Raw genomic sequence first — 13,056 nt, forward strand, 5'->3', positions numbered from 1 at the left:
TTCTCATGATTGAAATGTCGAAATTACCCTAATCATTCAAATTCATCATTTTCGTCAAAAAAAATTTAGATTTTTGGCATCCCAATAAAGTTTTGAGGACTCCATTCTGATGAAAAAGATTTGAGAAGAAAGAATAAGCTATTTTCTAGGATTTTTTTCTAATATTTTTAAAATGTATGGAAAAAATTTAGGATTTTTTCAATTGTTATACTTCCTTTTTGGATGAAAATCGATCAAAGATGGTTCTTTTGGTTTAAAATCATCTACGCAAGTAGTTATGTCAAGTTTTAAGTCGATCTTTTTATGTATTTTAGGTGGAAAAATTCAAAAAACAAAAAAAAACAAAATCAAGTGAATTTTATAATGTCGAGATTGACAATTTTTAATTATTTTCGACCTCACTAATTTTTTTATTATTGAAGTTTACAATAATTAAAAAATTGGTGACCTCAACAATACTTTAAAAAAAAATTTGTCAACCTCAACAATGTAAAACCCACCTAATTTCGTTTTTCCTACTAAAATACATGGAAAGATGGATTTAAAACTTGACATACCGACTAGTGTAGATGATTTCAAATCAAAAGAACTATCCTTGATCAAGTTTCAACCAAAAAGGAAGGAAAACAATTGAAAAAATCCCAATTTTTTATATACATCTTCAAAATACCAAAAAAAAAATCATGAAAATGATTTCTTTTTCCTTTTCATAAGAATAGTCTCCAAAACTAGATTGGGATTTTGGAAATTTAATTTTTTTTAGACAAAAATAGTGAGTTTGAATGGTTAGACAAAAATAGAGACTGTTTTAAAATGAGGGATTTACTAAATGGATTATTTTAATAACTCATAAAAGTCAAAGACTAAATTGAAAGAAAAGTTAGCATTAAGAAATATTAAGTAATTTTCTCTAGATTATTTTAATAAAATGTAATTTATAATAGTTTGTATGCATTTTATTAAAGATTGTCCTTTAGTTATTAGATGATGGATTGACCAACATTATTTAATCCCATTTAATTGGCCATTAAGGGACCATCTATCTTTGTTTTACTCATCTATAATGGGCAAGGGCTACACAGAAAAAAGAGCAATATTGTACCCAACACCATCAAGATTAACTGGTCAATCCAAAGTCAGAACAAAAGCAATAAATATAAGTATGATCACCACCATCATCTCAACAACACCATGATCACAACCCAAGCAAACACTTGAAGGCCATTTCATGACAACCATACAGCTAAAAATAAAATAAACGATAGAAAATTTATACTAATTACAACAAAGCCTTATTAAAAACATTTGGGTCTGTTAAAAGAAACCTGTTTCTCCATTCTACTACATACAAAGCCAAATCCTCTTATACTGATCAAAAAATATTACTAACGGAAATTTTCAGCAAATCGATAAGAGCTATAAAGAAGGAAAAAATAAATAAATAAATAACCAAGGAAAAAAGATCATTCTTCTCTTATTTTATGTAGTAAGGGCCAGAAATGATCTCAGAATTCCAGATCAAGTGGCCTTGCAAACTCATCTTAAAATTGAATAATAAAAATATATAGTTATACACAGCAAGTTCAATGGACAATAGATAAAATCCAACTTTATTAAAAGAAAATTTTAAAAATTAAGGAAAAATGTCAATAATAAGGACTTCATGTTTTAAATTAAACAATTGGCCTCATCGACTTCATTGGGTTTAGAGAGTACAACAGTGTTTGAAAATTTTCGAGGAAGGGTCAGCTGTTATATTTCATCGCAGTGGGCTTGCCAAAACTAATACATACCTGAAATAAGTTCGAAAGGAGATCGACGTTAACTATATAACATAAATTTTAAAAAAATAATATTAATGTCATTGTTGATAATGATCAGACTCATGGCCAAGCTTTATAAATGCATGTGTAAGTCAAACATATCAGGCAAAGAATTGATTGAAGCAGATGAGCAGGTCAGGCTTAAAAGATTAAATTTCTGTTTTGATTTCATATTTGGTCGACCTGTAAATATAAAAATATATACAATAAAACACTTAGAAATCATAAAACTACAATAACATATATAATTTGAAAATAAATATCATCAGTATTATACTTTAAATACACTCGATACAAGAAAATTTATGTCATTTACATCTTTATTTTAATATAATATTGTCTATTTTACTATGACTATTATTTAATTTATTAAGTATTGTTAGAATATTTTTATAAAATATAATTCATTATAGTTTCTATACGTTTTATTAAAGATTGTCCTTTAGTTATTAGAGATTGGATTGACCAAAATTGTCCCACATTATTTAATATGTTCAAATCCCATAGAGGGATCGATCATCCATCTTTTGTATATTGTTACGCATCTATCCACCCACCATTGTCCACGCCTCAACCCAGTTATCTCCACCTCAAGTAGGGAGATTGGCAAAAGAGATCCCAAGTATTTTAACCTTCAAATGTTATTTGGAAAACTTTCCACGCTATATGTTGTTTAAGAACATCAAGATTAACTGGCCAACCCAAATATCAGAAAAAGTTTTTGGTATGATTATAAGCCTGCTATACAATCAATGGTCCCCCTAATCAGTTTCATGTGAACTATACTCAAAATCCATTTAGTTCACAATCAAAGTGCCACCACCATCATCATTGATACATCATCTCAACCAACACCATGGTCACAACTCAAAGGCCAAAGCCACGCCCAATAACTGCAACAACCACACCTACCACCTCTATCAGCCCAATTTAGATCTTAAATATGTGAGGACTAAGTAGCTATTGCAACATGTGTTAAAGGCAATAAGTAACATTTCAACGGGACTTACATGAAAACAAAAGAATTTTTTTTTTCAAGAAATTTTCCAAATATTACATGCCACAACAGCAGCAATTGTAAAGGTGCGGAGAACGTTCATTTCATGACAACCATACAGCTAAAAATAAAATAAACCCTAATAAAACTTTAAAGCTTTATCTCAGAGATTTGGGCCAGTTAAATGAAACCTATTCCTCCATTCTACTCTGTACAAAGCTAAATCTTCCCTTATAAAATTTGTACTGATAAAAAATATTCCTAAGGCAAATTTTCAGCAAATCAACGAGTCCATAGAGAAGAAAAATAAATTAAAGAAAAATCAAGGAAAGGGTTCACAATTCTCCTATTGTATATGGTAAGATGCAAGAAACAATAAAAAGAAACAAAACTCAATTGATAATTAATGAAGTTAAATCATCATTTTTAAAATAAAAAATCATCATTATCACCACCCCTCTAAAAGCTGCCAAATTTAAAAACATCTCAAGATCCAATATGGTGTTCCATTCCTATAAAATAGGCATGGTGGCTATGTGGAACACTTTAGTTGTAGTATAAAGCACCTCGGGCTCCTAACTAAGCAGTGCATGGCACGCAGGACAATGTGTTTATTCTCCAACTAAAGCATGCCGCATAGACACTGTTCTTACCTAAAGAAACAGTACACTGTACTGAATCGTAACTCATCAAAAACAGCCAGAAACATCTCCAAATACCGGATCAAGTGCCCATGCAAGCCCATCTAAAACTGATGTCTAATTAATTCTGAATTGAACTATAATAATATATAGTTATACACAGCAAGTTAATTGGACAATAAATAAAATCCAATTTATTCAAAGAAAATTTGAAAAATTAAGGGAAAATGTTAATAATAAGGACCTGTAGTTTTAAATTAAACAATCGGCCTCATCGGCATCAATGGATTTGGAGAGTACAACAGTGTTTGAAAACTTCGGAGGAAGGGTAAGTAGTGACTTTCCATCACAAGTCCCTTGGCTTGCCAAACCTAATGCATAACCCAACGCTCTAGCGACAGGGACTGCAACAGCATTGCCAACCTGTATATACCTGAAATAAGTTGCTGATGTCAACAACTAATTGAATATGGATGTGCAAATACACCAAATTGAATGAAGCACTCTTAAAAAGAAAAATATTTTAATTTACATTTGCAGAAACATCACAAATTCTATTTCTATGGTCCAACCTTATAACATGATGAATGGCAATAAACCAAAAAAAATAAAGAACAATAAAAGCGGGAGATACCAGCAAAAATATTTAGCAACTGAGGCAAGCATTTATAATTTCACTTTATCAAAAGCATTGTTTTCAAAACACTCTTTTACTATTGTGTACTTAAATAAGTTTATATCAATATCTGTGCTTCTCTCTAATGTCCTGGAAGCAAAAAAATGGATCTAGACATAATTGAACATCAAAACTAGAACATCAAGTCTTGGCCACCAATAGATAGATATTAAGAATGGCAATTTCATTACAGCCAAAGATACAAAGAGACAATCTACTTAAGATGGTAAAAGTATAGAAAAGATAATGCAACTTTTGTAAAGATAGATTATGCAAAGAAGTTAAACTAAATGGACTCCCTGAAAACAGTTTTGAATCATGAACCGTAGAAGATATGTTTATAAATATGTTCAAGTAAAAAGGATCAAATAAGGATTATAAAATATTTGATCGAAACAATTATTTCAAGAGACACCACCTTGGGTGTAAATAATTATTGTAGCATATTGTGGGATCTGAGCTACAGGACCAAGCTATTAGGCTTGGACCCACAGCTCAGTTGATTGATAATTTGAAATGCAACTTGAGGTCCCAAGTTCAAAAGTCCAGCTTACCTATCCAAATAATAACAAAAAAAAATCCAACAAATTATGAAAATTTGGAGAAAAACAGCTTAAAGGGGTCTAAAACAAAATTAAGAAGTGAAGGGACAATTTACAGAATTCATGTTAAACCAAGTAGAAGCCAAAAGACTATGAACTGAAATTTTATGGAACCCAGGGAAGAAAGACGCGTGCAGGATGGAATCCCTGTGAAACATAACTTTTAGATTCAAGTGAGTTACCTTTCTTTAACAGGTCCACAAAGCTTATAGTAATCAGGAAAACCCTGGAGTCGGGCATTTTCTCGTATTGAAAGAACTCTATCTTGTTCTGGATGCACGATCACCTAAAAACCCAAAAAATTGCATTCAGTCCGATGTAGGAACTTGTATATAGACATGTTAAAATAGTAGAAATCATGAACGAAAACAACAACAATAATAGTAAACCTGATTGTGAGGCTCAGCCCTTGTAACTACAGTTGGGACGGTTTCATCCCACCATAAACGACCAAAGGGCCTACATTTGAGACAAAATAAGGAAAATATTAGTATATCATGGCATATATAGAACTATTTGCATTCAAACATATAATACATACTTGCTTGATGTTCCATTCATAAAACTCATTGCATAGTCAGGGACCTATAATAAAAATAAAAACCAAGCTAATTTAGCAAAACAAACTGTATTGTATGGCAAGAATGAATCGAATAGCAAGAAATACCAGTGGTTTTCCCGATGGTAAAAGCACTCTTTCGATTGACGTATCCCATTCGACCTTATTATCTGAACGAACTACAACACCAGGAAAATCCCTAAAATTTGCACCCTAGTACAACCAAAGAAGCATACCAATCAGCAAGAAAAACCCAAAAGTTCAAATAGTGACTAAGGAAAAAAATTCGACTATAAAAATTTAAATTAATGAGAACATAAAAACCTTTTTCTTAGGAACTTGACAAACACGTTGATAATCATCATCATTAAGTTGTAATGGGCGATGGTCAAAAAGTATCGCTTTTTGCAACATTTTTTTGTCAGAGGTCTTGGAGCCAAATAACTCTGCAGAAAGGACAACACTTTTAAAGCAAGAGAGAGAGAGAGAGAGGCAAATTAAGAAATTGCTGGACAACATCAATACATAACCACTAACCTACTCCAAAATCAAACAAATGTGAAAAACCTTAATCTATTTGACCATAACAACATCTGAACAAATCTTGGCATCTAAATGCATCCTAAAGATATCAGCTAATTGAAAACATAGTTGGTTCAAAAGAAAAATATAAAAAAAATCACAGTTTTCAAGAAACTATAGTGCCAGCATTTTTCAATTTTAAGAAATTCAAGCAGGTGCCAACCAACTTAGGTGGTAAAGAGATACAATCCATGGGTGATGATACCATAAACCGGAGTTCAATTCCTACCAACACTGGGTTACTGATCTCATTAAAAAGAGGCTTTCTGACCATAAGAAATTCAATGTTTTTCAACGAAAGGCCATCTTAGATTTATTGCTTGAAAGAACAACCCTCACATAGTTTACGATGTTTATTGTTTTCAATATCTACACCAAAAATCACATGGTTTAAACCTTAATAATGTTAGTTTACCATTTCTATTGAGTCGCACATGCAATGAACATAATAATAATGTAAATTTACAGTGTATAGAGAGTTCATGGACATAGATCCAAAAGTAATACCCCAAAAAATGCTAAACATAGAAAATATCTAAATAGCTGACATAAAACAACTACACCACTCAACTAAACTATGTAATGGTAAAAGCGAGCCCATATGTTAAGGGTGCTTTATGGATATAATTATTTGAATATAAATTTATTGACTTTTAGAAATGCTTAATGGTGGAAATTATTATTATCAAGATCTCAGTTAGACCTCTAAAAAAATCCATTTATGTGCAATCCAAGTAGTGGAATAAGTTATGAATTTTGAAAAAAAAATTGACAGAGAATAAAGGAAACCTATTAAATCTCACTTATTAAGCTTCACATGAGGTCATTTTCAAAATAAATAAGATAATATATATAAATAATTAATATTGAAAATAAAAAATCCATGTAAGCACCAGATATTTTGAATATAGTGTCAAATTCACATAATTGAATTCCATGTTTTAATCACTTACATTAATAATAATATAAATATTACCATTTACTCCAACAATAAAACATTCTATATTATTTAATTATATAGTTGTTCAAAAAAATTATATTGAAATAATTGAGAGTTTCTACAATAAATAATTATTAATTTTTCTAATAATTATTTGCTGATCGGCTAGCATGGCATAATACAAGAATGTAAAGTTTGAAAGAAAAGCACAATCGGTGGCTAATAAATTCTTCATTTTATACAGAAAAAGTTAGGCATTATCAATATCAATGAAGAATTAAGACAACGAGAAACAACCACATTCATAAAGTGTGGATTTATGATAAAGGAATCAATAGAAGTATGTGCCATATAAACATTTAGATCTTTAATAAATGTGGATTTCAATCACCTTCAAAACATTTCAAGTAACTGGTAGAAATATATTAATCATAATTACAACTGATATAAAAGGGAATATTGGGCTCACCATGCTTGCTTAACCGAATGTATTTTTGAAATTCAGTCTGAGCAACTCTGCCATAGGGCATTTCATCACGAGTTTCATGATTTGATACCTGAACAAAAAATAAAGAAATAAATACCACATATGCAACAAATTGGGTATATCAATTAAGAGATCAAATCACATACCGGGGGAAGGTCTGAAATTGCATCCCCTAGCAATAGAGCAGTTTCCAACTCTAAATGATGGTCCTCGTCATAAGCAACAGTGTTACGCTGCATACATCACATAGCATCTTGACTCTTGAACAATTTGTTGATTAAATAAATAAGCAATAATTCCAATCACAACTCATACCTCAAATTCATTAGGTATTCCTCCTCGAACGACCACTTCATGTGTTGGAAGTGGATATTGTGGCAATGCCTACAAGGCAAAACAAACAACATTGAAAAATTCCAAGTATTATTGATTCTAATGAGTGATCATATATACTTGCCTCTGTAGGACGAGCACCCCACAAGAATACACGCATGCGAAATTGAGGAAGTCCATAACATCCTGCTGCCATCATTCCTAACCGCGCTTGATAGTTCAAGGAAACAATGCGACCCACAGCATAACGACCAAGAAAACCACCAGCAAACTTTAATATGTCAACCACATTTTCCATTAGAACATATCGTGGTTTCAAATACTCGACAATATCCATAAAGACAACCAATTGATGGTTTTTTGGATCTTCTAGAGGTGCTTCTTTATTTCTAAATCTATTGAATCCACTAATGCCTTGGCAAGGAGGGCCACCGCAAATAACATCAACATCACCCTAATAAATCCACCCCAAAATGGCAACCAATCAATGACATGCAATGAAAAGAAAAGGAGGGGGGAACTTATTATCAAAATCTAAGTTAACAAAAAAAAAGTTGAAAATGAAAATAAACTTACCGGTAACGGCAAGAAATTTGACTTATATCCCCTAATAACAAAGTCTTGGATCCGTTCTTCACACTTGCTGGTCAACAAATAACATTGAGATTGTAAACCATTGTTTTTGACACAACCATAGTCACCAAAGTCAACGACTTTATCAAAAATCGTGTTTAGATCGCGTTTTTAAAGCCTGACAATTAATCATGACTTTTTGACAAAGTCACGATTTAAACGTGACTTAATCGCGATTTAATCCTGACTTTTTGAAAAAGTCACGATTTAAACACACAAAAATGTGATGTTTTTTTTTTTTTTTTTTTTTTTGGGGGGGGGGGGGGATTGAGGAAACTATTTTATAAGGGTTTTTTCAAAAACTATTTATTCTTATAGTTTAAAATAGGATTTGATCATATATATAATAACACCACTTAGTAGAGAAAAAAATACATTGTCTTAACACTATTTCGATTTTTCCCAATTTTCTCTCCATTTTTTTTACTTTTTCCCTTGCCGACTTATTCCCGAACCCCGACTTGGTGACTATGGACATAGCTAGTTGGAATAATAGGGGATGGAGAAGAAAATAAGAGGGAAAAAAGCTTACTTGAGACCACTGATGGGTTCCCAAGTGTCCTCACTTGGACCATAACCCTTCCAACGTACCTAAATGAAAGTCAAGTACAACAAATAAAAATAAATAAATAAATGGAGGAAAACCAAAAACTACAATTAATTTGGGGTATAGTTGGGTCACATTGTTGAGTTCAAAGAGTTAAACTTTTAAAGTTCTAATTTTGAAAGTTCATAATAAGAGTTGATTACATCTCCAATATTAGGTTGCCTATGAGAATTCACCCTTGAATTACCAAGAACTCTGATCTAATCATCATTGCTTCCAAAATTAAGAGTTGACAACTTTCACCCCCAACTCTTTGCTTCCAAATAGGCCCTTGGTTTTACAAAATTGGCAACTCCAAATAAAATGCAAATATTTTGATAATACAAAGATTCTACCCAAAATTATTTTAAAATTTTAACTCTATGAAAATGATCTTGCAGAATATTACATGATCCAAATGCATTGGTCAAGAACATAAATGGAAGTATTAAGCAAATAAACAAATTAATGAACTACAGAGATATAAATTATTGTGGAAGGATTGAGGAAGTGAGAAACAATATGAACACACTGAAGTAACTGATATTGGAAGAATTTAATGGAGGAATAATATTCATTTGGCCAACCCAAAATTTCTAAGGAATGTGGTTTTGATAATGATAATTATATGGGTAGATATTGGAACTAAATACTTCTTATTGATATTTTTCGGTTGGTAAATGGAAAAGACTGCATGACATTAAAATTATCAAACAAGGTAAATCATATAAAACCTTTGGTGGATAGGCACCAATATACTAGACTAACATTTATTTAAGACTTCAAGAATTTATTTATTTTTTAACTTAATACTATTGAGAATAAAAAAATAAAAAGCATGAATAAAAATGGAGGGCTATGGAAATTGGCTGATATAACATTTCGATATAGAAAAATTCATCTTACAAAAGAAATTACAATAAAGAAAAAAAAAAATTAAGAAACTTTGTAGTTGTCTGAGGGTAACTCCCTCAAGGTTACACAAATGGTGTTTCAAATAGATGAAATTGAAATATTTTGCATGAAATTGAAAATAGGTAATAACTACTATCAATAGCAAGAACAAAGACCTATCCCAAAGATTTGGGCTCAACTAAATGAACCATGTTCCTCCGTTCCACTCTATCAAAAGCCAATCCGTTTTTTTATTGATAGCTAACCCTTGCCGACTTCCCACTGCAATCAAGTTTTGCTAATGCATTAGTTCTAAGGAACGACTTAGCATGAACAAATTAAAATGTTTGATAAGGATTCATGTTAGAGGGTGGCGGTCTTTTACATATACCAACTTGATGCAACACTCATCCTTTATGCCATCTTGGGACCAACAACCTGATAATATTATGCATTCCTTTTTCATATTTTAAGGGGTGCATGATGAATTGAGTGAATTCAAGGCCAATTATTGTGTGTACAAACAAGCAAACAACTATCATGGTCCCATGGTAGATTTTTCTTTGCATGAATTACACTTTGTTTAACACTTGTTTGTACTGCGTTTAATTATTACAATTTTCGAGACTATGAAAACATTTTTCTCTGCATGTATTGCTCTTTATTTTACACTTGTTCATACTACGTTTAATTATTATTATTTGCGAGACCACCAAAAATAATGAAATGAAAACAAGAACCACTTAGGCTCCAAAATTGCTCTAAAATAGGAAATGAGTAAAACAAATCAATAAAATGCCATGCATGAAGTTTTATTGACAGTAGACATCAAGCAATACCTTGAAATACAGTCCAGGTTTCTTCGTTTCATTTGGATCCCCATAACATATCCCAATCAATTTTCCCACCTCAAATTCTCCAAAGGGTACCTTAGAGCCATCTTTGATATCTTCGTCATCTTCATTGTTCGTCGGTGAAGTATTTTGAGTCCAAGAATGCTTGGTTCCCAGCAAAGAGAATTTCTTGCAAAGATTCTCCCACTCTTTTAGCAGAATCAAGAAATCATCTGCACTCTCATTTCTCACCTGAAGAGAATTGGAACTAAGAAACTATCTCGAACATCTTTGTACATGTACTTACCCTAAGAATTTGCAATTAGAAAATACACGCAACAACAATCATACCTCAGTCTCGGGGTGGTTCAACTTGAGACTTTGACATGCATATTCATTTATATCGACAGCCCATCTCTGAAAACAAAAAAACAATTATACTGAATTGTTTGCATGTCTAATACTCACTTATTGAAAAACATAGTATCCAGGACGGGAAGCCAAATGTGTCATCATCTGTATGCATGTGTGTTTGGGTGTTTGCAAATAACATTAAAGTAACCCAATTGACTTACTGTAATAAGATTTACACCAGATGTGGTTGAACCAAGACAAAGGCCTGTAGACATGGCACCACAGCCAGAATATAAATCCAATAACGTCAACTCAGTCTTCTTGGGCTTGCTAACTAGTGAAGATTGCTCAGAATCGGACTTAATTTCTCCAGATACACCATCAGAACCGGCAATGCTTGAAATTGTCGAAGAAGTTTCACTACCCACTCTAGCAATTTCTGAATTAAACAAGTCCCTCAATGTTTAAAGTGTGGAATGTTATAAGAGATTTAGACATCTCAATCATACTAATGAGCATAAATTTATAGCCAACATGTATGGAATTATATCTAGAGCTCTATCTATGCTTTTAACCTTGTAATTAAAAACACGTCATTTAATGTTCCATTAACCAAACATGGCATTACCAGTCGGTAAAGTAGCAAATGCCGAGTATGCCAAGGAGTAGGACATATCGTAATAAAAGTCGCATGGTGGAATAGTTGCTTCCTTTGCAACCAAATCTACCTGTTATTCAAATTAGAAATATTAAAACCTTTATAAAAGTAAGCACAAAACTATTTAAACTCGGTTACAAGAAACAGATGATTCACGTACATTTGGAGCGACTTTGACAATGTTAAGTCTAGAAACAATACAATCAAGAGGGTTATCATTCTTTAATTCAGAAAAAAACAAGCGTTTGTTGTCTATTAGATGGGCATGATCTTTAATCACCTGAAAATATTCAAACATCACGAATCATTAAGCAAAGGAATTTGATGATTTGAATACTAATAAATAAGCAAGAAATGGAAGGAAAAAAAAACAATATTATCTTACAGTGTCCTCAGCTTTGAAAAACCACTGCGCAGTGAAAAACGCCCTGTTGTCAGGGGTTTCAAATATCTCGATTATCCTTCCAATATAATTAGGTCCTCCCTCTTCACCCTGAGATAAATTATAAATATACTAAATTGTGTGAAATTTGACAAAATTAATGATTAAAATATCATTTTTAGCAATGTGTCTTCTCGATTAAATTGATCTTCAAGTCTCTTGCTTTCCCACATTGGATCACCATTTTATGATGAAATGGAGGGGTTCTCAGAAACTTTTTTAGGTTAAAAAAAAAAACACATTTTTCAACAAAAATGGGGATGTGAATAAGATTTAAACCTACAAAATACACTTCAAGTTAAAAGATACTTACTTTAACATAAATATTGTCATATAGATTAAAAATACAACCATCCACCTCTGCTTGCAGATAATGAGAACGGGCAAACAACACCTCCTCTTCATCATCGTCGTTCCTGCAAGAATAAATCGATCAGACTTAAAAATCTAAAATCCTTTACAAATTTATGACAGAAATAAATAAGACAAACAAAACATACTGATTAGAGCTTCTGGAGGTGAAATTTTTCTTATTAGAATTCTGAAAAAGACAAAATACAGTACGAGTTAAAGGATTTAGATGACTGAGACCTTAAAAAAACAGTAAAAGAAGAATCTTTCATATAAAAACCTTGTCCTCGTATCTAGCGGGCCATCTTTTTCGAGCTTCCGTGTCTCGGATTGGTTCTCCAACGAACCCACACTCTGGATCTAATACTGCTCTCTTCACCTTCTTTGGAGAAGATGATACCTCCGCCTTGGGCTTTGGCTTTCTCTTCGCGTTCGACTTCGATCTAGGCTTCTTTTCGTTAGATTCATCGATGGTTCGAGCTGCGGGAGAAGAATCTTCAATCGTCTCCTTTGATTGTCGAGCTCGCAGTGTTCTTGCCGAAGACATCTCCGCCAATGGAGATTAGGGTTTGGGGGTGTATCTTTGGACAAGGAGACAACGAGATTGAAATTGAGACGAAATGAGACTATAAAAGATGTAGAATTTGGAGGTAGTAATGAACTTT

The 13,056-nt window shown here is 32.3% G+C and overlaps 1 protein-coding gene across 2 annotated transcripts; it reads right to left on the reverse strand.

The window, feature by feature from the left end:
• Nucleotides 1-1,649: 1,649 nt before the first annotated feature.
• On the reverse strand, nt 1,650-13,006 carry LOC147407548 (DNA (cytosine-5)-methyltransferase CMT3-like). Of its 2 annotated transcripts, XM_086436181.1 has the most exons (22): nt 12,672-13,006; nt 12,541-12,581; nt 12,354-12,456; nt 11,984-12,091; nt 11,759-11,878; nt 11,569-11,668; nt 11,162-11,379; nt 10,938-11,003; nt 10,593-10,838; nt 8,806-8,864; nt 8,217-8,283; nt 7,765-8,094; nt 7,623-7,691; nt 7,454-7,540; nt 7,290-7,377; nt 5,623-5,744; nt 5,407-5,511; nt 5,281-5,324; nt 5,129-5,198; nt 4,922-5,025; nt 3,706-3,894; nt 1,650-1,793 (listed from the first exon to the last, which is right to left on the reverse strand). In XM_086436181.1, exons 1-21 carry the CDS (start codon nt 12,936-12,938, stop codon nt 3,714-3,716), a joined length of 2,595 nt encoding a protein of 864 aa, XP_086292307.1. In that variant the 5' UTR covers nt 12,939-13,006; the 3' UTR covers nt 1,650-1,793; nt 3,706-3,713. The 2 variants fall into 2 exon arrangements, with proteins under 2 accessions (XP_086292307.1, XP_086292306.1); XM_086436180.1 differs by lacking the exon at nt 1,650-1,793 and having other exon boundaries at nt 3,284-3,894.
• Nucleotides 13,007-13,056: the final 50 nt, after the last annotated feature.

The sequence above is a fragment of the Akebia trifoliata genome, chromosome 3 (genome assembly GCF_017979445.1).
Source record: "Akebia trifoliata isolate Shusen 1 chromosome 3, ASM1797944v1, whole genome shotgun sequence".
Taxonomy (NCBI): domain Eukaryota; kingdom Viridiplantae; phylum Streptophyta; class Magnoliopsida; order Ranunculales; family Lardizabalaceae; genus Akebia; species Akebia trifoliata.

Coding starts and splice junctions, on each gene's coding strand:
- LOC147407548 (XM_086436181.1), bottom strand. CDS start 12,938: ATGTCTTCGGCAAGAACACTGCGAGCTCGACAATCAAAGGAGACGATT. Junction 7,692..7,764: donor GGGGTGCTCGTCCTACAGAG/GCAAGTATATAT, acceptor TTTGCCTTGTAG/GCATTGCCACAATATCCACT. Junction 3,895..4,921: donor TGTGGACCTGTTAAAGAAAG/GTAACTCACTTG, acceptor AACTTATTTCAG/GTATATACAGGTTGGCAATG.